The sequence below is a fragment of the Uloborus diversus genome, chromosome 4 (genome assembly GCF_026930045.1).
Source record: "Uloborus diversus isolate 005 chromosome 4, Udiv.v.3.1, whole genome shotgun sequence".
NCBI lineage: Eukaryota > Metazoa > Arthropoda > Arachnida > Araneae > Uloboridae > Uloborus > Uloborus diversus.
This window is the reverse complement of record NC_072734.1, coordinates 156068803-156095748: the sequence shown is the minus strand read 5'-3', so window position 1 is coordinate 156095748 and position 26946 is coordinate 156068803. Positions and strand designations below refer to the sequence as shown.

Here is a 26946-nt window from a genome sequence, read left to right as displayed (position 1 = left end):
TGAGTGGCATATTATATACATAAAAATTTATCCATTACTCACTTATGCTGTTTATGTAATTCAACTACTTTTTCTTCAAGTTCAGGAGTCTGATTTGGTGCAAAGCGAAATTCAGATAAATAATTATTTCCATGTTCATCAGGATCATAATCTCCTAGTTCTGACTGTACCAAGTATGAACCAAGAAGTGCATGAGTTACAAATGAACACGGCAGCCTGAAAATAAAGAAAAAAGTTTTCAGAGATTTTTTAACAAACAAAGAACTCATTTGTTGAAACAGTATAAAATTATTCAATGCTAACATAATTCTTTAGTGCTGTCTGTATTTTTTTTAACAGGAGCAAACCCTTGCATTAAATCACACAAGCCATTTACACACACAGTTACATTAAACCTAAAGCAAACAAGAAGTTCTGCCCAGAACTAAATGAGCCTACTTTCCCGTATACCAATATTGACTTTCTGGTATCTGATCAATATTCTCAAAAATAGCTAAAATCGCAAATTATTTCAGACATAACTTTTCAACATTTTAAGCTTATTTTTAGAAATAAAATATGCCTCGCTCACCTAAAGAAATAGATGTGTAAAAAATAAATAAACGAACAAATAAAATTGTAGCACCTTTTAAACAAAGCAGCTAATATATTATTTTTCATAAAAGAAATCTTCAATTGCTTTCAAAAATAATAAGCTAGAAAAAATAAATACATCAAAAAAAAAAATATTGTCTTTCCCCTGTTGCCAAAAAATAATTTTAAAAAAGAACAAATGTTCTTTCAGCAATAAATAAAAAACAATAAAATATCAACTTAAAGAGATAATTCTCATTATCAGAAAAAAATTGTCTGTGCTTATCTTTGTTAAAACATAAAGGACTCCGAATTTCTCTGCCAAAAAATGAATACATAAATTAAAACTTTAGAGTGAATATAAAAAAAAAAATCATATCAACAATATTTATTTTAAGAGTGTTTCAATATTGATTTAAAGACCTACAGCAGCTGCGGAGTCAGTTAAGGAGTCAGAATTAAAAACTTTTGGTTCCCAACTCTAAGACTACGAGTTAAAATTGGTCACTTGCCTTTAAAAAAAGTCCGTACGGAGCTAAAAAAAGTCCGTAAGTCAGCAGTTGATCATCAAGAGCAAAAAGTGAAATATGGGAAAACGAGGTGTCCTCGCTGAGATCTTTTGAACAAAAAAAAGTTTATTTGAATCTGACTATTCATTCGAAGGTTATTAGGGGGGGGGGGGGACAGACTGACAGACATTTTCCCCCCATCTCCAAACCCTACTTTCTACTTTTTAATTTTTTGATATTTATCAGATTGTTTCATTTATTTTTGACTTAATTTTGTTTTTCGTGACATTTTAAAGATGCATTAAGCCTTCTTTCATGCTTTTTTCTTTTTTTTTCTCGGAAAGTAGGCTAAAAACACGGAGCCACTAATTTTGATTTTGCTTGATTGGTTTTGGTAATCAGGGCACTAAATCAATAAAACTAAGCCCCTATAGAATATTTTTATCTGACACATCATAAATACATATTTGCAACACTATACTTTTTTGCAACATATACAACATAGGAATTACACATCATGCATTTATTTTCTAAATTTTAAGCATAAATATACCTGTTTGATGGCTGGTTACATAGCATGTTTCTGAAACTGCCAGTCTCAAATATTGTTTATAGATTTGAAAAAAAGATTTAAATTTCAAAAGTAAAAATAAATTTTAAGTAAAATAATTATGATTTGACCTCTACCTTGTATACACATTTAAGTATAAAGAAGTTTAAAACAATTTCCAAAAATTGCATCAGTAAAAGAATACAAATAAATTCACAAAATTTTGTTTTTGAAATCAAACTGAACTTACTTCCCACACAAAATATCATTCCTTATTTGAAGACATAGTTGATACCTATTTATGAAAAAAAAAAGGTGTATAGCCTTCTCAGTCAATTTATTCCACTCTAAAAAAGACTGATAATACAACTGGACCTTAATAACTTACCTTGTTATATCCTCCTGCAATTGAGCAGGATCAGGAGGATAAAATTTAACTTCAAAACAAAACACCCACGGAGCATCTATAAAAAAAAAAACATAAATGGAACATGATATGTTTAAAATTTTTTGCACACAAAATAAAGAATTCGTAGATACTACTATCACACATAAATATATAATAAACTACCGATTATCCACAGGACAGGGTGGCACAAGAACCAAGGGTAAGCGAATCGCGAATAAACAAAATTTTTTGAAAAAGTACGCTAGAGTATGCAACTAGTTCTAAAAACAACAACACAAGTATGTATTTAAACCGGAGCTAAAAAGTTAACAGTGCATGTAAAAGCTAGGAAAAGATGTTCATCATTGCAAAGGGTTTACACACCAACACGAGCAAATTGTGCAAGCAGATGAACTGTAACAAATCAATCTAGGTTTTACCAAACAGTTATAGGGGAGGAGAGAGGAAGTTTTTCATGACTGGTTCGGTCACTTGTTTACGTGCACAACTAGTGTAGATCTGAAAATTAGCAGTAGAGACTCTTGTTCTAAAATATTTAGTCACCAAGGTTTCTTTTTTTTTTTAGTTGCACGAGTGACCTGGCAGTCCCGATTTGAAGCACCAAATGGTATAAAAACTAGTTTTAGTTGAAAATAATTTTTTTCTGTACCACTTTAAGTTGAATTAGAATAATCCCCGACTCTCATTTTATTTACTATTTCACTTGATTTTGATTTATTTATTTATTTATTTAAGAAAACATGGTTTGAATGTTTGCTCCTCATATGCATTGTGTACGTTTTTTTTTATACATGCCCATAACATATTACTCCCTTTTTATCTCACATACATATCGCACACCTAATACAACACCGCCACAAGTCAAAAATTGTCAATCTTGAGTTATAAACATGTCCTGGTGCACTTTTATTAGTTATATTAAAATGCAAGACAGCCACAAACAGAAGAAAAAAAACTTAACCTTATTTTTGAGATGTGTCAGTGCGTTACTATAAGAATTTAAGCTAAAGTGTACAGTAAAACCCCTCCTAACGGACACCCCTCATAGGCGGACATTCCTCTTATGCGGACAATTTTTAATTTCCCTGTTCCAATGCAAATAACATTATTAAACCCCTGTCTTGCGGACACCTCTCTATTGCGGACAAAAATATTTGTCCCGTTAGTGACCGCATTAGAGGGATTTTACAGTATTACGTTTAAATTGATTTTTCTCGAAAAGTAGTTTTTGCAGATGAGGCAGTGTTGTACTAGGTACAACAGTTGGGTTGCAATATACGTTTCACTAAAAACTATTTATTTATTATATTACTAATATAAAATACTATATATAAAACTACTATATATATAAAACTATTTATTTATATACTAAATTTTAAAAACCATTTTAAAATTTAGACCAGGAAGCATGAAGCAAGAATGTAAGATACAAGTAACAGAATAAGTGAAAAGCATGCTTTTTTAAAAAATGATAACGCTGATTTTCAAGTCACTAGTTTAAGAGCTTATGTGAGAGATAAGGTGAGCAGCAAGAATTTTACATGCAGTCCAAGTGAAATGTACAAAAATCAGTTTTTCACAACACACTTTAAATTTCACAGTAATCTCTTTATATTAAAAAAAAGTAAGGTCAAAGAAAAATTTGAAAGAAAGTCTGTGGCCGGCCAACATCCAGGAGACTCCATAGCACCTACAGCCTTGAAATTTCATACAAAATTACTTCGAGTCCCGGTGGTTTGCACCTGGGGTTTTGCTTTATAAAATTCAAATTAGTTTTTTAGTAATTAATTTTTTAAGCTCAAATTTCGTATAAACTGCCTTTTCTTGCCTATTAAAGGGATGAAAAATTACTGGCACATTTTATTATTATATATTGTTGGAAAGGGTAGAATTTTGAGCGTTCTACGCAATTTGTTCCAATGCTCAGGAATTATTAGCATTTTTAACAAGAACTTTTTTAGGCTTAGCTAAAATTTACGCACTACTTTCTTCGTTAAATCTATCAATAAAAAGTGAAGGAATTGTCCCACTGTTTTCTTTTTGACACCACTGGAAAGAGCGGCTTTTTGTACTCCAGATCAAACTTGACCTATGGTCGAAAAACATAGCTTCTATCTCCAAAGAAAAAAGTTCCAAGCAGTTTTAATCAAGTTCGAAAAATCTCATTTCCATTCAAATTATTGTTTTCTTTGGCGTTGCCATAGTTACGTCTTTTTGATTCATTTGCCTGCTTTCATATTCAAACTTTAAGGGTTTTGATTTTAACGGAAAATCTTAGGCTCAACTCAATTCAAGTCCCGAGCGAAAGAGCAAAATATATTATTAGAGACTACAAATATGAAAGCGACTTTTCAAATGCACAAAACTGCAGTTTTTGCAATGCTCAGAAACCTTTTAGCCCTTATTGCTCTGCAAGTTGGTACAAATTTTTTTGAAACCCGGGGAAGGGTTGCTCTTTGTTCCAAAGCGAGCTCATAATGCGTTTTTAATCTGTTTCCTTCTATCTTACAGTTTAAATCTTTCGAATCAAATAAGGTTTTGAAGCGATTTTCGGGGGGGCTGTTAGCATCAGCGAGCAGGGGGCAGAGTCCCTTAGTGTTTTAAAAAATAATAAAAGTTTTGCAGTTAACAAAAGCGAAACAAACAAAAAAAAAGGTAAGCATTAACATGCAGATTTAAAGAATTTTTGTTATAATTAAATCACATACTTTTGATCTGCTTGCTTATTCTTTTATCAAAGTTCAACCAGCTCTAGAAAAGAAAAGCAGATGAATATTCTGGTAAATACAGCATAACAATAATAAATATATAATAATTTCAAATATACGAACTCTTGAATCTTCACTGTCTCGATAAGTAATTCCAAAGTAGTCTTTTTCCATGATATTCAAAGAGTCGCAGACTTTGTCGAACAATTCACCACCTTTCGCCCGGCGCTGAAAAAATTACGATGCTTCTATTTACTAAGAAGTTTATATTTTTCCATATATAACTCAAAGCAGTAAAAAATTTTATTTGTAAATTTTAAAAGCCACATGAATTAACAGTAAAAATATCAATTCACTTGGAGCATTTATACATAAAACTTATCTATGATGCAAAAATGTACCTGATGAAATCTACGTATAAATGCTTTGCTTAAGGTGTAATAAATATGAAAAATACATCGATGTGATAGAAAAAGACAATCAAAACCAACATTGCAGACAAAGTTCCATTAGGTTGGACAAGTGGGGCACAGAGGCCACACTCAAATAGATTTGCAGCTGTTTATGGAGCAGGAAAAATCAATATTTTACAGCAGAAAAAGACTTATGTGGCAAGGAAAATCAGGTTTTGAAGCAGCAGAAAACACTTTTGTATCAGAGAAAATCAAGTTTTGGGGCAGGAAAAAAAATGTGGCATTTTTTTTTTTTTTAATTTTATATAATAAGAACTTTTTAAAAAGAGGATGGAGGGGGGGGGGGGCTGAAAAAGCTATAAGTTTTTGTACTTGAAAACAAAGCTGTTTGACATAAAATCTCAAATCAATATTCCTGTTTTTAGTTTAGGTCTCTCAACAAACAAGTGATACTCATCATTTTACACGAATTTAGTTAAAAATTCATAAACACAAAAGAAATGAAATTGGCAAAGGCTGAATATCACATAATCGAAACCTCAAACGACCCACTCCATAGTAATGGTCTAAAAAGAGTTTTTTTACAAAATATTTTTAGAGCTATATATTAACACTTCACTTGCAATAAAAAAGTGCAAGTGGAGGGGGGAGCACCCTCTTGCTTCTCTTTCTAACTGTCACCAACAGATATGCAACAAAGAAGTTACTTACATCAGTTTCAGACTCATAATCAGTCCCATCAAGAAGTCTCACACGACAGAGTCCAGACTTGGCACTGCTGGTAGACGTAGAAAGGCGTCTGCCTTTTGGTGAACTATTTGAGGAATTTGTTTCAGTATCTTGAGCATTTTTCTTTTCATCTGACCCACTTTTTTGTTCTTCTGTATCCCCCTTTTCTTCAGCCATAGTTAAAAACAACTGTAACAAAAATTATTAATTGAAATCTCAGAAATTGTAAGTTATAAAACATAACAAAAATATTCACACGAGAATGTAAACTATTTAGTTTTCTCTCTTCCATCATTAACAGTCATAGAATTTCAGAATGAATGACTCAAGGAGTTGCTATGAATGTCACTTGGGAGACCCAAACCCCTTTCATGTAACGAGTAGGAATTTAACTCAGAAGGGAGCTACTCCTGAGAAAGAGAGGCTCCGAAATAGGGAGGAGTCTTGTCATTGGCCTTGACAGATGTCAGCACCACCTCCACAATTTATGCATAGTTCTGAAGAGGATAGAAGGGCTCCACTAACTAGACCCATGGTAAGTGCCAGCAACTAACCCCGAGACTTTCAGAGCCACAGCACACTCAGCTTGCAGTCTATGGATATTTGGCAGAACCAGGCTCTGATCTGAACTCGCAAACTTTCAGATTCTGTACAATGCCTTATCCACTAAGCCTCTCACAATCTGCTACAACAACTAAAATTTGAGAACTTTCGATCAACAAAATTTTCTCCTTCCACTTCATATTACTAATTGCTACTTGAAAATGTGCTGAAATAGAAAATTTTCATAATAAAAAAATTTTGAAAAAAAAAATTAGAACCGACTTCAAAATTGCTCTAAAAAGTGAAAAATAATTTTATTCTTATAACACCATCGATAATACTTTTAAACATAATTTTTGAAGTTGGCGCAAAAACTATCGATAAAATCATTCACAGCCATAACTCAACTACAATTATAAATTTAACCAGGTCCAGTTTCTTCACTACCACATGCATTACGCATTGATGACAGCATATCTGAGTAACGATATAAATGTTTCGTTCCTAAGTTTGGATGATTTTTTGATAAAAATATGAACGAAGCATGGTTACAATGGATTTTACTTTTTGTTTTTGCGCCAACTTCAAAAATTATGTTTAAAAGTATTATCAATAGTGTTTAAAGAATAAAATTATTTTTCACTTTTTAGAGCAATTTTGAAGTCGGTTCTTTTTTTTTTTTTTTTTTTCAAAATTTTTTTATTTCATTCTTTTTAGTGTAAATGTAGATATTTCAGTAAAAGTAAGAAGTTACCTAGTAAGAAGTGCGGCTCTATATCACTGTATTGCTTTAGAAAAGCCTTTATTCAAAATTATCATTACAATTACTATTAATGTTACAGTTATATGGCACCAAACTTTTATAACAATGAATTTCATATTGTCGCGTAGATGAAAATAGCGAAGACAATGTGAAAGCCAAATGAAGCGAATACTCGTTAGTCTCAACTCGAGATCTTTATTCAGAACCACGAATGAACGTTACATCTCCTTATGTACAACTTGAAAAAGTGCTGGAACTTTCCAGACTTTAAAAGATACAGAAATTAATAGAACATTTGAGAAAATACGGGAAACAGTAGAAATGAAATTTTAGTAACATTCACTTTGTCCTAGTCAGGATTTGAACCCGGGTTGCTCGTGTGGGAGACGAGAATTCTACCACTGAGCCACCGTTATCCTCGGATGAAAAGAGCGAACTTCGCTACAATATGATTTTAATCATTTAATAGGGAAATTTACTGTTTTTTGCCCATAACTTTTTATCTAAAGAACAAATATGGTCAAACAAAGTAATGGGACCTAAGTTGAGCCATCGTCTATCCATTAAAAAAAGAATCATCAAAATCGGTTCACTAGGTGAGACGCTATGAGTGGACAAACAAAAAAAAAACATACATACGGTATGAACTGATAACCGCCTCCTTTTTGAAGTCGGTTAAAAATGAGGTTTGATTTCCTACCAATTAGAATAACAGCAGCAGTAACACATAACATAATATGTTTTCATCAATAATGTCAAAGCTAAAAAACAATGAAGAAATAGTGGCATCAAAATAACAGAATGATGTTAGAAAATTTAAGGATCCACAAAGAAAGAAGACAAATGCACAATCATTTTCTCGCTTAGTTTCGAAGTGACAACTACTGGGCTCATGTCATTAAGGCTGATGCATGAAAACGGCTTAAGTACAACATACATTTTTTACATGATACATAAAAAGTTAGCAAATATGAAAAAGGATTAGTATTTTAATTAGATTTTCAAAAACTCTTGTACAATAAAAAAAATTAATAAAATTGGAGGTGTCAAAAAATTAGAAAAATTGATCTTAAAAATATAAATAAACAAAATATCGCCGCATACCGTCAATATAAATCATTTTGAAGGGGGAAAATAAAGCAAAAAAAGATTTTGAATGTGTACAATGAAAGTATTATCAAAAGATATTTTTTAAAAATAATCAAGAAATTAAATGAAACAGAAGTATACACACGGTTGCCCCCCCCCCAAGAGAAAAATTTCCCTCAAAACACCCCCCTAAAAACAATGGCGCAGTCTGTGCCATGATCCCCCCCCCCCCCCAAATGGGCACCCTTGGTATGTAGAATAAATATTATCATTCAAACGAACGGCCGTTCGTACTTTAGGAGATCGTAATATACCGTTCATTTTAAGGAGTGTCTTTCAGACTCGTTCGCTTATTTACGACAGACAGAACTCTAGTTCCTACAAAAAAAAATCGATTCCGAAGCAACTCGGTATTCTTTCGGCAAACAGGTAATGAATGCCACAGCGAGATATTTAAGTCACGTGCCATGCGGGTCAGCAAAGAGTATTTAAGGTGATTACTTCAACTCGTTAAACGGGAAATAAAAAGATCGCGATGAATCGGTCGCGTAACTATAGAAGACTCGGAAAACCTGTCGGATGAACTCGGTTTCTTTCCTTCTCCCACACATGACAAAAAAAGAAATGATAGCGTCAAGGCCAACTGTGGAAAAAATATAATCTTCTATTAGTACCCCCCGGTAGGCGAAAATCTTGATTAAGTAGGATAAAATCAGAAGGACCCAAGAAATGATGCCATGCTTTAAAGGGGAAGAGAGGCCAAAATGATGTGTGATACCACTTCGTAACAATATGTTAATATAAAGCCGCTATATAGAACATCAAATTACGTATAGCCAAAAATGAAGGGACTCAAGCAAACCCTGAAAGGGTCCGTGTGTAACAAGCGAATGAAAAATAGCGACGGGGAGGTAAAATGCGACTTTGTCATAAAGAGGGAGGGGTCAAATATGTAGAAAAAAAGCATTTTTTGCATTGTTTACATATTTAGACTGAGATGCAAAAGAAAAAACGTCTGTCCATTCCCAATAATTTTGACGAAAATGTCGAAAACATGCCAAGTATTCCTTGTTATGATAGTACCCCTATAGAATGGTGTTCAATTTTGTTGGTTAACATTTTTTTTTAACGATGAATACCGGAGAAGATCCCAAAGACAGCGGATCGAATAACAATAACTCCATGCAAGGCATTGCAAGCGTTTTTTCTGTTGAAAAACTAAACTTCTAACTACAGTAAATTCCCGATTATCCGCGAAATAGGTAGGTACGGTAACCGCGGATAATCAAAATTTTTGGTAAAAAACGATACTGGTGCATGTAACAACTTAAAAAAATAATAAAACTCACACCTTCATTTAAATTATAGCTAAAAACAATAACATTGATAGTAAAAAATATATGTAAAAGTTAAACACAAACAATAACATAATCATAAGTCATCACCGTTGAAGAAAGAACAAATTGTGAAAATACCCGCGGATAACCCGAACCGCGGATAATCGGGACGCCGACAATCGAGAGTTTGCTGTAGTTAGCGGGAGTTCACATTCTGGGACCCGCGAAGAGGATTCGTGCGAAGGCCTCGATTCGTGTGGCCCGTTTTGTTCAATGTCACGAATCGAAAATCACATTCTGAAACTTCCCTAACTGCGAAATCCATCATCTTCGACAAATCGGAAATAATTGCCGCCTTTTCAGAAAACTTTTTCTTTTTATTTAAAGTACTTAGGTTTTCTGCAACACAGGCGATTTGCTAAATGTTACAAATTTGCAGCCAAATATACAAACAGGAAAGCAGATACAAACTTAGCATTAAAAAAATACCAAGTAAGAATAACCAGAATTCTTAGTTTGTAATTTTCCAACATACTTCGGAAGAACTGCTGAACACGTTTTTTTTTTGCAGTTCTTATTTGCATCCTTTTATTTTCAGGTTTCCACCCCTGATAAAACAGAGATTTAATCTAATGAAAAAGCACAGTAATCCTTGGTTTGAAAAAGAAAGAGGGGGGGCGGGACACTAAATCCATTTTGAAAACCGATTTACTAACTACACATTAAACGGATTGTGTCTCAGAACTCGTAAGTGTAAGGAACTTTTTAACACACACAAAAAAAGAAATTGAAGTGAGGAAAAAAAAAGAAAATGTATAAGTCTTGACTCGGCGAAGGAAATTACGCGAAATGTTCCACAAATTGAATTGCAAGACAGGGCCGATCCTAGCAGGTGTGCAGAGTGTGCGCCGCACAAGGGCGGCCAAAGCAAGGGGCGGCCGCATCATATAGTTCTTATAATCAAGCAAAATTTCTCAAGAATTTCTCACAAGATAACTTATAATAAGTAGAATAAATATGCTGATTTTTAAATGTTCAGTTGTCAAAGTATGTGTCGATTTCCCGACAGCATGGCATAGTTTAAGAAAAATAGAATGTTAGGGAACATTGTGTTGGTTTATTGTACATTAATATCTACTCTTAACACACATGTTTCATTTGGTTGCAAAGTTTGTGACAGAACCGGTAATCAGGCATGGATACAGGGGAGGGGAAAGGTCCCCTTCTGGGGCATGAAATGATGCTGTCTAAAAGGAGCACCGAGGGTGGCCACTAATGTTTACCCCCCAAGCTTTTATAGACCTAAACAATGAAGACATATTTTATTTATTAAAAAAAAGCTATACTGATTAGATACTCTCGCAAGCATTTCAAACAACAACCTATGTAACAAACTTTGTGTTTAACAATCGTGGATGCGTGGAGGGAAAGTGGAAAATTGCGACTCCCTTGATAGTAACATGTATGAATGACGAACTAAAATGTTGTACTTTTCCCCCCTTTACGATAATTTTTCTGATTAAATTCTTGAATGAACTGCCCGGTTTCAAATCAGGTAGGAGGACAGGGCCCTTGTCCCGGGAAGTAAATTTAAATGTGGCTCCAAAACGAAGATCCAAAACGGTGCCATGACCTCCTTGACGAAACTAAAGAAGGCTTAAAATTGCGTTTCTAGCACTTTACTTTCGGAAAATTTCGCTGGTTGAACCATCTATCCTAAGGATCCAATTAAGTCTCTGATTCACCTCTTCCAACTTAACTTAATCAAACATAGCGTAAAAATGTTGCTCCAAAATCCAAAACGTGTTTTCAGACGACAGCTCTTCCTATCACCAAACGTCATATAAAATTGCTTTGGCATTTTTCGAAATTTTTGCAGTGGAGGACCCCGAAATTCATACAACATTACTACCAAAGAGCGAAAGACAGTCTCAATTAGCGTCTTTAGAGAAGCCTCTAATTCCACCCACTCTCACTTAACGTATTGAAAAACAAACTAAAATTGCGTTTATCAAACATCAGTTTCAAGAACTTTTGGGGAAAGATCCCGGATCCCAATTTTCTCCAACGCAATCACTATACCTGAAAATTTCGTTTTTAGACGGTTCCGTGGAGCCACAGCTTCTTACCTAAACTAGCCTGAAATTGACTTCAGCTTCAAAAACACAGTTCGTGAGGGCACACTGAACCCCCGCCCGCTCTTAGCCCCATCGTTATCAAACAAGGTTTAAAATACGATTTTGGGACTTATGTTTCTAAAGAATTCCGGAGGAGAACTGCCAGGCTTATGTAACTTTTTACGGCGCTAGGGCATATCCATCAATCGTCGAGATGAGGTGGACAAAAGTCTATAGTTATATTTTTCAGATATTAATGTTGAAAAATATCCGAAAGATCCGTAGAAGCTTCCCAGTTTTGTTAACGTCACCAAGGATAATATAAAATTTCGATTTTAGAAATATCCGCTTAAGAGCCCCAAAATCCTGCTTTCCCAAAAATAGCCTATAATGGATTTCAGTTCCGAAAAATATTTTGGTTCGGAATATTTTCACGTTTCCCCTATTGTTTTCAAATCTAGCCAAAAACGGGTTTTTGAAAAAATAGTGCCGAGAAATTACCGGAGGATAGCCGCCAGATCCCCTACCGTCACCAAAGACGGCCTAAATTTGCGTTTTAAAACTATATTTCGAAATCTTTCGATGGGAGACGATTGAATCTCCCTCCCTCTTGCAACGTCAACAAAGGTAACCCAAAATTGCGGGTTTAAAATTTCAGTTTCGGAAATTTTTCGGGAAGAACGCCTATTCTTCCTAAGCTACGGTCTTAAAAAATAGCTTCAAATTGATTTCAATTTTGAAAGAATTTTAGGAAAGAACTGCAACATTACTTTCACCTAAAGTCTCGAAAAAGTTCCTAAAATTGAGATATTTGGCGTCGATTTCGAAAATTTCTCCATGCACCTTGAATATACTTGACTCTTTTGTTCTTGCAACCAAACACAACTAAAGATTAACTAAAAATATTTTTCATACGCCAAATTCGATAATTTTCTTGGAGCAATCATCCTCCCCTGAACCCCTGACACCTAACCCCACGCTTCCCCTTCCGCTGTCCCTTCTCTGATGTCACCGAAAAAAAGACTATAAAATGCGTTTTGGTATCTATTACTTTTTTCAAAGATATAAATTGTCCCTAAGAAGTTTCTTTCTATAAAAAATTTCTTCCTTTTTGTAAGATCATTCTTCTGTCCCCCCCCCCTTTTTTTTTGAATTCGAACTTGGCATAGAAATTTAAAGAAAGATTTATATTGACGTTCAAGATTCGTTAAAATATGCAAATTACTCTTGAGGGGCGGCACATTAGGTTTTTGCACACGGGCGGCCGACACCCTAGGATCGGCCCTGTTGCAAGAACTCGAAACAAGTGAAACTTAAAAATATATTCTAATAATCAAATGGCAAATGTTCCACTCTGCTGATGAAATTTCATAGAAACAATAAAGCCATAAATCATCCAAGAAATAAATTCTCAACCAAAGGAATGTTAATGCTGTTTCAATTTTACATTGCCCGGAAATAAGCTATTGAATTTCCTACTTTTTCTTTTAAATAAATGTAAATCTTTTTCAAATAAAGGCTATTTTTTTTAAAGGTTTTTTCTTTATTTTTCGAAATGATATCCTGCATTTATTAACCGTTTTCCAAAATTGTTAAGGGATTTTTTTGAGATTGAATAAACTTTCCGCACCTCCTTAGTTAGCACACATTGCCAATTCGACTATAGCAGTGAATATTACACAACACACGTAACGATTCTGGCCCTGCCTCCCACACACAGCAGGTTAGTAGCTGTGCTAGAGTGACCGCACCAATAATTAGCTTGAAGCATTTTAGAATAAAGTTTGGAAAAAAAGACAAAACCAAATAATAAACAAAAATGAAAAACAAATTAAAATCTTTGACTTGCATGAACAATGAAGAAAACATTGAAATGAATGGAAATAAAGAAAACATTTGAGCACAATTTATTTTATTATTATTATGGTTTATTCACTTACTAGCAAAAATACCCGGCGTTGCCTGGGTCAGTAATAATTATTAGAAAAAATCGTTACTTGCTTTTGTTTTCTGTTTTAAGTGAAAGAATTTAAAACACATCTTTTTGACGTGATTAAAAATCGAGTTTCTTCCTTACCCATAAAACTAAAATAGCAATAAGTATAAAGAACAAAATAGTATTGATTTAGAAACGAAAGCACTATATTTAAGCATATACAAATTTAAAAAACATGAAATTAATCTTCTCATGTTTAAAAAGATTAATCTGTTGATACTTTTTTTTAACATGGAGTCTAAAATCTTCTCTGTATGGCTAATGAAGTACGAAGTGATTAAAAAAAAGGAGCTGTGCTCGTAATCCCCTTATTCTTGCTTTAGTTATTTCGGGAAATTTCAATCATTGTGGGCTCTTGGTGCGATTTTACCGAATTTGCGAAAGTCGTTTTGGGGTACCTTCGATGATGCTCTCCCATTCTTTCCTTACTTTGTAAAACGTTATGATATTAATTTTCGTTACAGAGATATCGTCGCCAGATGCTGAGATATTTTTGGTCACCATAAAATGGCGCTAAACAGTTTCATCCGAAATGTTACCAAAATAAGTAATAAAATTTGGTGATTGTTTGAAATTGTGCAAAAAGGAAAATTAATGGAAGTTTTTGTGCTGTTTATGGATTTGCCTAATTTAGTTGCTGGATTAATTAACACAGTAAAAAAAGTCTTTTGAAAATTCTTTGATTGGCGATATTTTGTTTACATGGTGAAAGCTGAGAAACATTATGACGTAGTCTTCGGCTTCAAAAACAGCAACGTTGAAAAAACTGCAAAATGCATCAGCTACGGAAATCTTTCTGCAAAAATTTTGGCGATCTGCTGGTTGTTTGGATAATGAGTAAGTGTTCAATTAGCATAAATAATAATAAAAACCATTAATTACATTAAAGTTCCGTTTAAGTGGAAAATGATCAGCCAAGTCATGTATTATTTGCCAATCTTGTGCAAAAATCTTACTTTAAGATTTGACTTGAGAAAAGCCTTGAACAATCACGAAAAGCAAAGAAAGTCAACAATACAACAATTGTCGCTATCGACAGGGAGTTGAGATGATACACTAAATACTGTATTGAGTTGAGGAAAGCCTTCGAACATGGATCTAAAAAGCTCATAACTCGTTTTTTATTCTGCTTAGATATTTCGAACAGGTGCCATCTTCAGCAGAAAAATCAGAGCTTTCGATGGACATATAATGTAAATATGTGCAAGTATTTTTTCATCCCAATATTAGAGAATTTATACAAAAATTGTGTTTTATTACCCCCTAAGGGGGTTTTCCCCCCATAACGGGACGAAAACTACCCTATGTGTTATTCTGATGCATAAGCTATATTATTGTAAAGTTTCATCAAAATCCGTTCAGTAGTTTTTGCGTGAAAGAGTAACAAACATCCATACATCCATACAGACAAACTTTCGCATATATAATATTAGTAAGATTACCGCTCTTTCCTTGCTCAAGAGTCTCTGTATCCGCATCAGGGGCGGATATAAAAGGAGGATCATGGGAGTTCATGCCTCCCCCTCACTCCCTAAACTGTCGATGATATTATTCATTCACATTATTGTATGTGGGGAGCAGGGATACCAGACGTCCCGGATTTCAAGGGACAGTCCCTTATTTTGAAAAATTGTCCCGCGTCCCGGAGAACTTCCATACGGGACGCCTTAAGTCCCGTATTCTAGTTTAAAACAGTATTTTACAAAACGAGATTTTTTAAGGGGGGAAAAATACAGTAAAATAAAAAATGTGATAAAAAAAGAGCAAAATGAAAATCATGTGGCAGCAAACGCAAAAATTATTTTTGTTTTAATTTGGTTTTTGTTTTGGCGGCAGACCATGAGGAGCCGAATGATTGCTTCCTCTTTGCTCATTGACTAATGTTGGAAATATATATCTGCGTATGCTTCGTCAATCGCAATGAAAACGATTTTTATGTTTTGATCGGCGACATTTTGCAAGGTTTAATGCTTTGTTACGATTGAATTTTCCAGATTTATCATTAAAGACGTTCTACGTCCGGAAAGCACCCCTTAAAAATACATCGTATCCAGTAATTGCCCTCAGCCTCAAAAATACCCCCCCCCCCCCCCACCCTTTCCACTCCTATAGCCTGTCCCGTATTTACTTTTCTTAAACCTGGCAACCCTGGTGGGGAGGATATAAAATGTAAGTGCTAGCAAGTAATCCTTTTCCTAAATTATTTGCTTCAGTAAATATTTGAAATAATACATCCTTCATTTCTTCTGTGATTAATTAATAAAGTTCATATCCTACTAACTGAGAGCCTTATTCCTGGTCGAATCGGTGCTTTTTTTTTCGCACCTAAACAGTTTTAGAAATTTTTAGTACCTAAAATTCTATTTTTCAGCATGAAGCGCTTTTTTGATGTTTTGGCAGAATCTTATTTATTAGCAATATAGAGCTTACATACGCCACGCCACCTGAGGGTGACTGACTTAAGACATTGGCTAAAGAGGTGAAACATTCAATTTTGTGCTGACAACACAGTTGTCTCATTGGCAGGTCAAATCCTTCCTAAGTGGGTGGGTCTTACCTCTTTCAGCAGCCATTCCAGAGATTGCAGCGCCTCCTATAGTTTATTTGAATTGCGAATAACATTAACAAAATACCGCAAAAAAACGAATAGAAAATTCAATGAACTATTTTTCCACCCAAAAAAGTTTCAAACTGGTATTCAAAAATTCTTTACCTGGATGGATTTTAATATGCATTTTGAATTACGTAACTCAAAGCTTTAAAATGCATCATTAGTTATTTTAACGTTTACTCATTTTGATGAGTATCGAGAATCTACAAACAATACGCACTAAAATCAAAGTTGTAGAAAAAAAATCTCAAAGAATTTCAACCTGATTATACGTTTCTGAATCCAAAAAAAATACTGGTTTTTTACAAAAAGAAAATATTTATCCAGCACATTGAAGCATTAAGCACAAATTAATACCTTCTTAAAGAGAAATAAATAAACCAAACAAATCTGAACAAAGAATGTTTTTATGAAAAACTAAACTACACCTATGCTAAATAATTACTATTTATCTTTTGGCAATGAACCAGTTCTCGTCGGCCTTAATTACAAGGGAGATTGAAGATAGGGCAGCACTTTAAAAAATAACTTTTTTTTAGTCCCGTGAAATTCTAAGAAATTCGTGGAATCATTAACGGGCTTCTTAGCAATGCAATAGGACACGGATAACATCAACATTAAATTAGTTATTTTTCAAATGATAGCTTATGGCGCGTTTTCTTTTTTTTTGGGGGGGGGGGGGGGATGAGGTGGAGGGAGCGGAGTAAAATAGAAGTCGTTCGTGTCTAATCAGACAGATCACTAAGACGAAAAAGAATGAAGAACGGGAGCTAAGTGCTAAAATAGAAAAAAAAAGTCGGTTCAGTTTTTCGAGGAGAATCAAATCAATAAAATAGTATATTCAAAAAAATGCTAAAAGTCTTCCGAGGAAGACTTCTAGCAATTCATTATCTTCCTTCTGAACGTCAAACACGAAACATTTCTATTCCAGCATTTGAAACTTCAGCTTTCATTAATAGTACTGGAAATATATATTCACATCTTTTCTTATCATAATAAAGAACGACTATGATCTTAATGCATATGGAAAAGGCAAACTTACGTGTCTTTAACAGTTTATTATTATGAACCTTAGCTGTAAAACTTTTTTATAAAATGTTTCAAAAATACACGTGCTATATAAATTTTTTCACTTACGCTTCATGTTTTATTATTGATCATTTTTAACCCCCGACATACAAAGGAAGGGAGTTATAAGTTTGACGTGTGTGTGTGACACTCTAGCGCCTAAACGGATGGACCGATTATTTTGAAAAAAAAAAAAAAAAAACTTTGTTAGAAAGGAGAGTTGATTAACGAAGATATTAATCAAAAACCTCCAAAAGTTTTTGGGATTTTTGCAGCAAAAACATTATTTATTTATTTATTTTGAAATTTAGTACTAAAATAAAGACTGCGTCTAATAGAATATGTTCGAAACTTCCATGTTATATAGAATTCGAATTATAACGCTTTTTAAAGCAGTTTTTAAATACGGCTAAGCCTTTAATCACACGATTGGTAACCGAATTCATTGTTGGACGACAAAGAAATTAAAAGCAATGATTTAAAATTTTAATCTGTTGTTTCTATTTGTTAATAAAGTACTTATAATTGATTTTTATAATATAAGGCTTTTAAAAGGATTTTCAAATTTTCCTCTCAATGTGGTAGTTTCCTTCAGTCAAAAGTACTACTTACTTAAAAGTACTTTCACAGAAATTAATAGAATAAGCAAAAAAATAAAATAAATAACATGGACCCAGAAAATACTTTCATTTTCCCAACAGTTATTTTTTAATTGATTTTTTAAAATGTCCAATTTTTCAAACAAGGCGTGGTCTTTATGACGTCACAAATGATGTCTTTTAGCGCATCTTTCTACCACGTTATGATAATCAAGCAGCGAATTAAAAATTGCCTCTATGCTTGCTATCAACCATATCGGTGCCAGTGCACGTGAATAAAGATGCGAATAAAACATTGTGCTCTTCTGAATGGCAACAGTGAATGGCATTTCACCATTTGTGATGTCATCGGCAGAAGCGTTAAACAATGAAAGCGCACGGATTTAAGTAATTTTTTTTAAATATTAAACTTAGTCAAATTATTTAAAAAATGGTCAGATTCTATGCTTTTAAACATGCTCTTTCAGAAAAAAACACTTTTAAAATTTTGAAAACGAACCCATTCTTCATTTGCGACTCAGTCGGGGATTTTTTTTTTTTTTTTTAATTTTAGTTACTTCTATTTATTTAATTAATAAGTGCATAAAAAATGAATAATATTTACACGTTTTTCCTTTTTTTTTACGTGCGCGATTTGATTTATTACGTTTCTGAGCCTAGAATTATTTCAATATAATTTAGCATTTTAGTTTATACTCTTACGTGAAAATTTTACTGTAGATTTAATTGCACTTCATTATGTCATTAAAATAGGGGGTTTTGTGCCGCAAGGGCATAAGTCCGGGACTTATGACTTTTCTGCAGTTCACGAAAAATGTGGCCCCTAAATAAAGTGTTTTGTTGTGTACTCCCTTCTACATGAAAAAAAAACAAAAAAGAATTGTAAACAAAAAATTTGATTGAAACAAATTGCCGATTTTGAAGTACTTCTTCAAACGCAATTTCCAATATCAGGCTTCCTGCTCTGCCGAATAAAAATAAGAATCCATCATATAAATTAAAATAAAGGTCTGGTGACCCAGCCTTGAAATATGTGGAGAAATTTTCCGCACCGATGCTCATCGGCCCACGCATCACTCAACTAAAAAGATTCCGTCATAGCAGAGCCTGCGAAGAAAAAATAGAATAGAAGCACGCAAGGAAACTTGACTAAAGTAGTCTTCAAAACGTCACCGATGAGTTTTTAAAGATTTATTTCTATCGAGAAATATGAAAGAAATTCTACAGAAGATACTGAAACTACGCAACTACGATCGCTTGGTAAACACTTAAATCTGTTTTCCCTCAAACAATGATCGACCTTTACCGAGGGTGGGAGCAAAACGCCGCCGCCGTGCTGGTGAAATATTTCTAATGCTTCTTATTTCATTCAAAAATCTTAATTTCTTTCCAAAACAGACTATGTTCCTAAGTTATCCTAAATGGATAATTACCAAAAATCTTTTCAAACCATGAAAAACAACAACGTAGTGTTGAAAAGAATAAGTCAAAATAAGGAAGCGCATAAGGAAAAGAAAAGGGTGTCGCATTTAGCAACATTAGGAGAGCCCCCCCCCCCCCCCCCCCTTCTTTGCGATCCAGTAAGAAAAAAAAATAGCACTACAGCACAGGCCATTACTCAATTTTGAAGATTTTCCCTACAAAGGGGAAAAAATGTACTTTTAGTTTCCTTTGTAAGAAAATTTCATATACAGTATAACCTCGATTTACGATTGTCAAGGGACCGGAAAAAGTTATCGTTAAATCAAGGATATCGTTAAATCGAGGAGCATATATTCAATCAATGCAGTTAAATCCGGACCAATGAAATGTGTCATTAAATTGAGGAAATCGTTAAATCAGGTATCGTTAAATCGAAGTTATATTGCAGTTTCACATGCTTTATTTTATTTTCCTTTTATCGCAGTGAAGACTGCTAGCTTAATGAAAAAAAGAAAAAACGCACAAACGTCAAAATTACGCGCTTCACGCAACTGTGGGAATAGGAAGGTTTTTCTTTATTTGGGAGAGAAAACAGAGGCTGTTTATGAAAGACGTTTTCCAGTGATTTCAGGTTTCTTTTTGGATTAATCAGGATTGGCTATAACGCTGTGAGTATTCCTCCAAATCAATAGCACAGGAAAGAGACAGTAAAACAGTTTGAAGCAAATTAAATAACTCCTTTAATAAATAGAAAATGAGGGGAAAAAAAGCAAAGCAAGTAAAAACGAATTTTATGATTTTTCACGAACTCGTTTTTTACGAGCACTCTAACAACGAGCAAATATCGAGTCCTTCGTGCTCGTTATAAGCAAGTTAGACTGCACTTTTCAGCAACCTAGTATACCACTAGCACAGCCAGAAATACCTTCTGGAGGGTTTTTTTTTTTTTTTTTTTTGATCAAAAATATCTTCTGAAGGAGGAAGACTTTTTGAATAAAAATACGTTCTGGAGAGGGGTGTTTTTATTTCTCAAAAATACCTTCTGGAGGAGTTTTTTTTTTTTGGATCAAAAAACCTTCTGAAGGTTTTTTTAAAAATCAAAACAGCCTTTTCATACGCATAAACTACTGTATTAGAATTTGCATTGATGTTAAAACTAATGGCTCTGGGGGATTCTTTACCCCCTCCCCTCGTTGCGCCACTGTAGTACACTCTTCATTTACAAATCGAGTAAAAAGGAAAATCCCCGATTTTACAGAGCGCAAGCGGATTCCAGATGAATAGGTATCCACTTCCGCGGAAAATAAATAAATAAATAAATGAAAGCATATATACATCGCGTGAGGAATCTTTTGATGAGATTCGCGTTAGCAAACGCATCACGTCGACGGAAGTCCCGCCAATGTTGCTGAGCACACACAAGCAGGGATAGGGGAAGGGTGTTATCCATTTCGAACAAGAAATGGCGTTCAATAGAATCTGCTCGCGATGCTGAGGGCAATACCAGAATCGCATCCGGTTTTCTACATAGCTTTTTGTCATTCTTGCTTGTTGATGCTAAATCGACGAAGAGCAAAGGGCAATGGGATCAGAGTTCACATGACAAATACACCACTTCGGTCAAGCATGTTGGAAAGTTAGAATTTCGATTTCAATCCTATAATGGCGTGTCAGTTCTTATTCTTACAGTTTCGAAATCTATCTACCTACCAATTTGGTCTTTATAATTGGAGTTTATTTTTTACAAAGGACTTTAGTCATGACTCATGACGCAGCAAAAGGAAACCCTGTCCTTAGTAATGTAGCTCATTCAGGAATGCCCATTCCCATCAAAAGTATTGGAACACACCCCGCAAAATACCACAAACAGCCCCCCTCCCCCTCAAAAAAAAAAATCCCTCAAAACATCCTTCAATAAAAATTTCAATGGCACAGTCTGTGCCATGACCCTTCCCCCCTCCCCCTAGGTGGGCACCCCTGAGCTTTTTAACAAAACACGATTATTACTCCTGCATTCTTGTTCTAATTCACTTCAATGCCTCGAATCAATTTTACTTTAGGTAGAAAAATTAGAAAACGATTTCAATTGATACAAGAAGTTCCGTCTAGAACTAAACAAGCCTACTTTCCCGTATACACATACTACTTTCTAGTACCTAATCAATATTCTCAAAAATAGTTAAAATCGCAAATTGTTTCAAATAGAGACGTACCGAGTACTCGGTAACTACTCGGTACTCGGCCTACTCGGCCAATTTGCCGAGTACTCGGTACTCGGCCAAATTCTGATCAGATACTCGGCCAATACCGAGTAGTTGCAAAAAATTGAATATTGTCCAAGACAGATACTAAAATTTATAAAAAAAAAGAGCAAGCATTATATTTTGCAATCATTTACAATTAAAATTTATAAGTCAAATTTTAATTTTGAGAATAATGAAGTTTGTAATGCTTCAATGGAATAAATCTTTATTTTAATGTCCCCAAAGTTAATAAAACTTATTTATTAAAAATTACGCAAAAAATGTAAGTATAGAAAATATGGAATTTTTATATTAAAAATGGATTTTTGCTACAAACAAAAATTAGTTATAAAAAATGTAAAAATACCTTTGCTTAAAAAATAAAACAACCTTAAAAGTACAGTGCAGGAACTCTGCAGACACGTGTTTTGGCATTACAAGGAATTCCTTTTTCAATGCACAAAATGGGGGCTCGTAGATTTAAAGGCTTCCGACAAAAGTCGTATTTTTTGTTGAATGTCTTTACATTCTTTAGCTCACATGTTATGCACTGAAAAAGACGTTCCTTGTAACGGGGGGGGGGGGGGCAGAAACACGTGTCTGGAGTGTTCCTGCACATTTGTTTTATCTGCTTTTAAAAATTATTTATGTTTGGCAGATTAGAACTATAACTGATTGGTATACAGTGAAACCCCTCCTAACGGACACCCCTCAAAGGCGGACACCCCTCTTATGCGGACAATTTTTAATTCCCCAGTTCCAATGCAAATAACATTATTAAACCTCTGTCCTGCAGACACCTCTATATTGCAGAAAAAAAATTTGTCCAGTTAGTGTCCGCATTAGAGGGATTTTACTGTAATTTGTTTTAATTCCAACTTGATTAATCATACCTTTTATTTATTTATTTTTAATTTAAAAAATTATTTTTTTGTAAAATTTTTGACACAAACAAAATTGTATATATATAATGCGTAATTAAATTTCAGCAGGAATTTAGTTTTAAAAACTATTATATGGACAAGGAGGTTTATACTACTATTCCAATAAGTTCAAAATTCATCACATGTATGTCGGTGGTTCTTCTTAAAACATAATTGGTACTTGGAACTCGGCCGAGTAGTGAAAGGCCGAGTACTCAGTAACTCGGTACTCGGCCGAGTAATAAAAGGCCGAGAAGGCCGAGTACTCGGTACTCGGCTACTCGGCCAAAGTGCTACTCGGTACGTCTCTAGTTTCAAACATATTTTTTAAATATTTTAAGCTGATTTCTAGGAGGAATAAAATATTCCTCACTCATCTATATATTTTTAAAAAAAACCGAACAAATAAAACAGCAGCACCTTTCAAACAAAGCAGCTAATACACTTTTTTCCATTAATTTTTTTTTTTAACAGCTTTCAAAACGAAAGAATAATAATTAAAATTAATAAGCTCATTAAAATAAATATCATTATATCAAAAAAAAGAAATCGTTTCTTTTTCCCCTGCTGCCAAAAATAATTTTTTTAATGAGTTAATGCACTTACCAAAATAAATAAAAGTAATAAAATGTCAACTTAAAAAAATAATTTTCATTGTCAAAAAAAAAAATCGTCTGCGCATATTTTTATGTAGAAACATAAATGACTTCGAGTTTATCCGCCGAAAACTGAATACCTAAACCATAGACTAATAATAAGAGTAGACCGAGCTTTCCCAGACTTGCTGATGAAAAAATTGGTTCATGGATAAATCATGTGACTAGTGGAAGGCTTGGCGAAAACTTTGGCGGCATGGTTGCTAGATGGCAACATTATCTATAGTTTGGCACTCGACATGTATCTTAAGACGTAATGTGTTTTCATTATAATTTTTTTTCCAGGTGCAGAGATTGAACTGTTTTTAACACGCTTTTATTAGCTTCACCTGTATGTATGTATGTATGTATCTTGTAACGGAATCTTACAGCTCAAATTTCGCCCACTTCCTGCGATCGGATTCTTTTGAAATTTGGCACGCGACCTCAGACCCGATGACAATGCAATATTCTATAATCAAATTAATTAATTAACTCTTTTAATTGTTAGTTTCCTAAAATTTTAATCAATATTTTAGCATAAATCCAACAATGTGAAAAAGGAAAAATTTTTAAAAAAACATTAAAAAATGCTCGCAAAAAGTATTTCAAAATATCTACAAAAACCTTTAAATTTTCTGCCTCAGACAAAATTTGTTCCAATGTTCCAAGGTAATTAGAACATGAAATATAATTGTTTTTAACTAATTTCATGCCAAAATTTAGGTGAGCCTTCAATTGGAAATTCATTGCTGATCAGACCATTGTTGAACAAACTTTTATTCAAATGCATCTCAAATTTTCAAAGTAATATAAATATGATTTCCGCAAACATACATCGATGACTCACAGTAGCTTCCCATCGGGGTGTCCTTGTCTTAACTTTAAGATATTACCTCGCACTCGTTTTATAAATAATTTCGTCACCTGATAATTCTCCAACATAAGACTAAAAAACAGAAAAATAAAATAATAGTTTAAAAAACTAAAAAAACACGCTTTTGTAGCAAAATGAACTAAAAAGTGAAAAATAATCTTTGGATGATAGTAGTTGACCAATCACTTAATTTTAATGTAATACAAAATAGCGTGGGGGGCTTCTTATCAGTTGTCTTTAATTTCTTCCATTTGTTGTCCAAGCAAAAATTAAATAGACAGCACCCCACGCTTTTTTGTATTCCATTAAAATTAAGTGATTGGTCAACTACTATCAATCCAAAGATTATTTTTCACTTTTTAGTTCATTTTGCTACAAAAGCGTGTTTTTTTAGTTTTTTAAACTATTATTTTATTCTTTTAGTTATGCATTATTTTGACAATAGTAATTAGTTTTGATCACAGTTTTCAGTAACTTTTATTTCATTCGGAACTGCTACGTCAGCGTTGGCGTGAACGTATAATGGCGTAAACGTTTTGCATTAACGCAAAAATGTACTAATCTTTATCTTAAATTGAAATTGTAGGTAAAAATCTAACCGTTTGCCGATTCTTTTGGGGCACTTGCATCTTTAATTGCTTAGATAGTTATTGAAATTGAATAAAGAAAATGCACAATACTATCTAAACGAAAAACTCACTATATTAACAAAATATTTACAACTTAGAATAACAAATTTACAAATCGGGCTCCAGAAAAGATTCCGTGTTAAATCAATTCTATTTATTTTATTTCTCGCGAACGTTGATCGTCTGCTACGATCAACGCCCGCTGTTGCTAGGATATCCACCAGTCACATGGTTTGGTTTATGAGCAGCAAAAGGGTTGCCATAGCTCGGTCTACTCTTATTATTAGTCTATGACCTAAACTAAAACTTTAGCGTGAAAATAAAAACAATTCATATCAAAAATATTTATTTCACAGTTAAAACCATAGTTGCGGATTCGAAGTCGGAGTCAATCTCATTTTGGGATAAAGGAGTCAAATATCCAAGAATCGGAATCAGTCATTTGTCCTCCGTGTATAAATTTTTGCCAAAGCTACGAAGTCAGAGTCGAATCGGGGAGTCGGAGTCAGATTAATTGTCGGGCACAGGAGTCGGAGTCAAGTGCCCCTAAATTCTAGGTGTCGGAGTCTGGCGTCAAGAGACATTTCCAACAAAATTTGTTTGAAGTAAATCCGCCTTCAAGTACGGAATCTACATTGACTTTCAGTTTCCCTGTAGGCGCTAATGTTAAGGGATTTGAACTGTTCAAAATTGAACGGAAAACTGTTCAAATCAAAAAGATATTTTATATACAAGTTTTCCATCAAAAGCTTTTTCCTACAAAGTTTGTTTGAAGCAAATTTGCCTCACAGTTCGGAATTGCCTTGAATTTCCCCGTAGACGCTATTGTTAAGTTTTTTAGAACTGTTGAAATTTGAACGAAAAATAGTTCAAATCAAAAAATGAAATAAAGGAATGAAGTGTCCTCGCCGAAATCTTTCGAACAAAAACAAAAATTGTTCGAATCGGACTATTCACTCAAAAGTTATTGGGGGGGACAGACACACCGACCGACAGACATTTTTCCCCATCTCAATACCCTACTTTCCAATTTTTAATTTTTCGATATTTATTTCATTATTCAGCAATCACGATTGCTTATTGCTTTCATTTGACTGTTTTTGGCGTGCTATCATTTTTCCCACCGGCGCACAGTGTGGCATAGTGGGCAAAAATCCACCGAACTCGCGGGTTTTGAGCTAGGATCTTCTATTATAGCTCAAAATTCGGCAAAATTCTTCGACTATTTCGTAGTGGTGCTACATTTTTGAATTTCTTAACCCCCTAAGCCCCGCAGAGCTCAGAATGGACCCAAGTCGCGATTTTGAAAACTAAAAAGTATGACCATATTTTTTTCCTGATATGTGGCTCAATGCTTAGTAAAAATCGAGGAATCGGATGATAAAACACAACTTTTGATCGCTGCCGGGTGTTTAGAAATGCTTTTTTTCACCGTATAAGTCATTAAAAGCATTATTTTTCAGGTTTTTCCAATGAAAAAATGGGTTTTAACGGTCTTCACACATCTCTCGCGTAAGAACAAATATATTTTAATTCCAATCTACAAGTTTTCAATCATTTTCCAAAGTTCAAAAGGCAAAAACCTCCCTAAAACACCGAAAAATTTCCGAAGTCCGAATTTCAGCTCGAGATCCTACCATTGTCCACGGGAATGCATCTGTGCAATAGCGGCAAACAGCTTATTTTATATGTATACATTTTGAGAATAAATCGTCTGCGTTCGAATAAATTTACATTTAAAATTTCCGAATGCTTTTGATGTTTTTAAGAAAATTTAATCTATTAAAGTAACAGTTGAGCAAATGTGTAGACGCAAAATTAGTATGTTTGTCTGTTTCCTCGGAATAATAGTAATATTTGAATTGTAACTCTATGTTCACTCTCTTACGTAAGTGTTTTTGTTGGAATTCTAACTTAAAATGTAAAAACACATGTTAAAATTTTAATGTGTTTTAAACTAAACAATTAATGCTCAGTTGAACCCTTTTATCCCAGTTTTGTTCCTAACAACATCATTTATAGGTTATTATACAGCTAAATTTAAGGTAGGGATGAAAGGATTAATGAACTTATATGATTTTACTTCACTCTATTTAATTTAAAAAACAAATATTCACAAATATATGTCCATTAGCTGTCACTTTCTGTATGAAAAGCAGTAAAGACATGTTATTTTAACTTTATTATAAAGTTTTGTTGAATT

At 33.8% G+C, this 26946-nt stretch overlaps 1 protein-coding gene across 3 annotated transcripts in view; it reads right to left on the bottom strand.

Moving 5' to 3' along the window:
- The window catches only part of LOC129220404 (band 4.1-like protein 3), a 115430-nt gene that overhangs the window by 35566 nt on the left and 52918 nt on the right, over nucleotides 1–26946 (bottom strand). For all 3 annotated transcript variants that reach the window (XM_054854820.1, XM_054854819.1, XM_054854821.1), the window contains 6 exons: nucleotides 5874–6080; nucleotides 4873–4977; nucleotides 4750–4792; nucleotides 2021–2096; nucleotides 1883–1927; nucleotides 43–216 (listed from right to left, as the gene is read on the bottom strand). In XM_054854820.1, the coding sequence (XP_054710795.1) occupies nucleotides 43–216; nucleotides 1883–1927; nucleotides 2021–2096; nucleotides 4750–4792; nucleotides 4873–4977; nucleotides 5874–6068 (638 nt within the window). In that variant the 5' untranslated portion in view covers nucleotides 6069–6080. The remainder of the gene's footprint in view (nucleotides 1–42; nucleotides 217–1882; nucleotides 1928–2020; nucleotides 2097–4749; nucleotides 4793–4872; nucleotides 4978–5873; nucleotides 6081–26946) is intronic.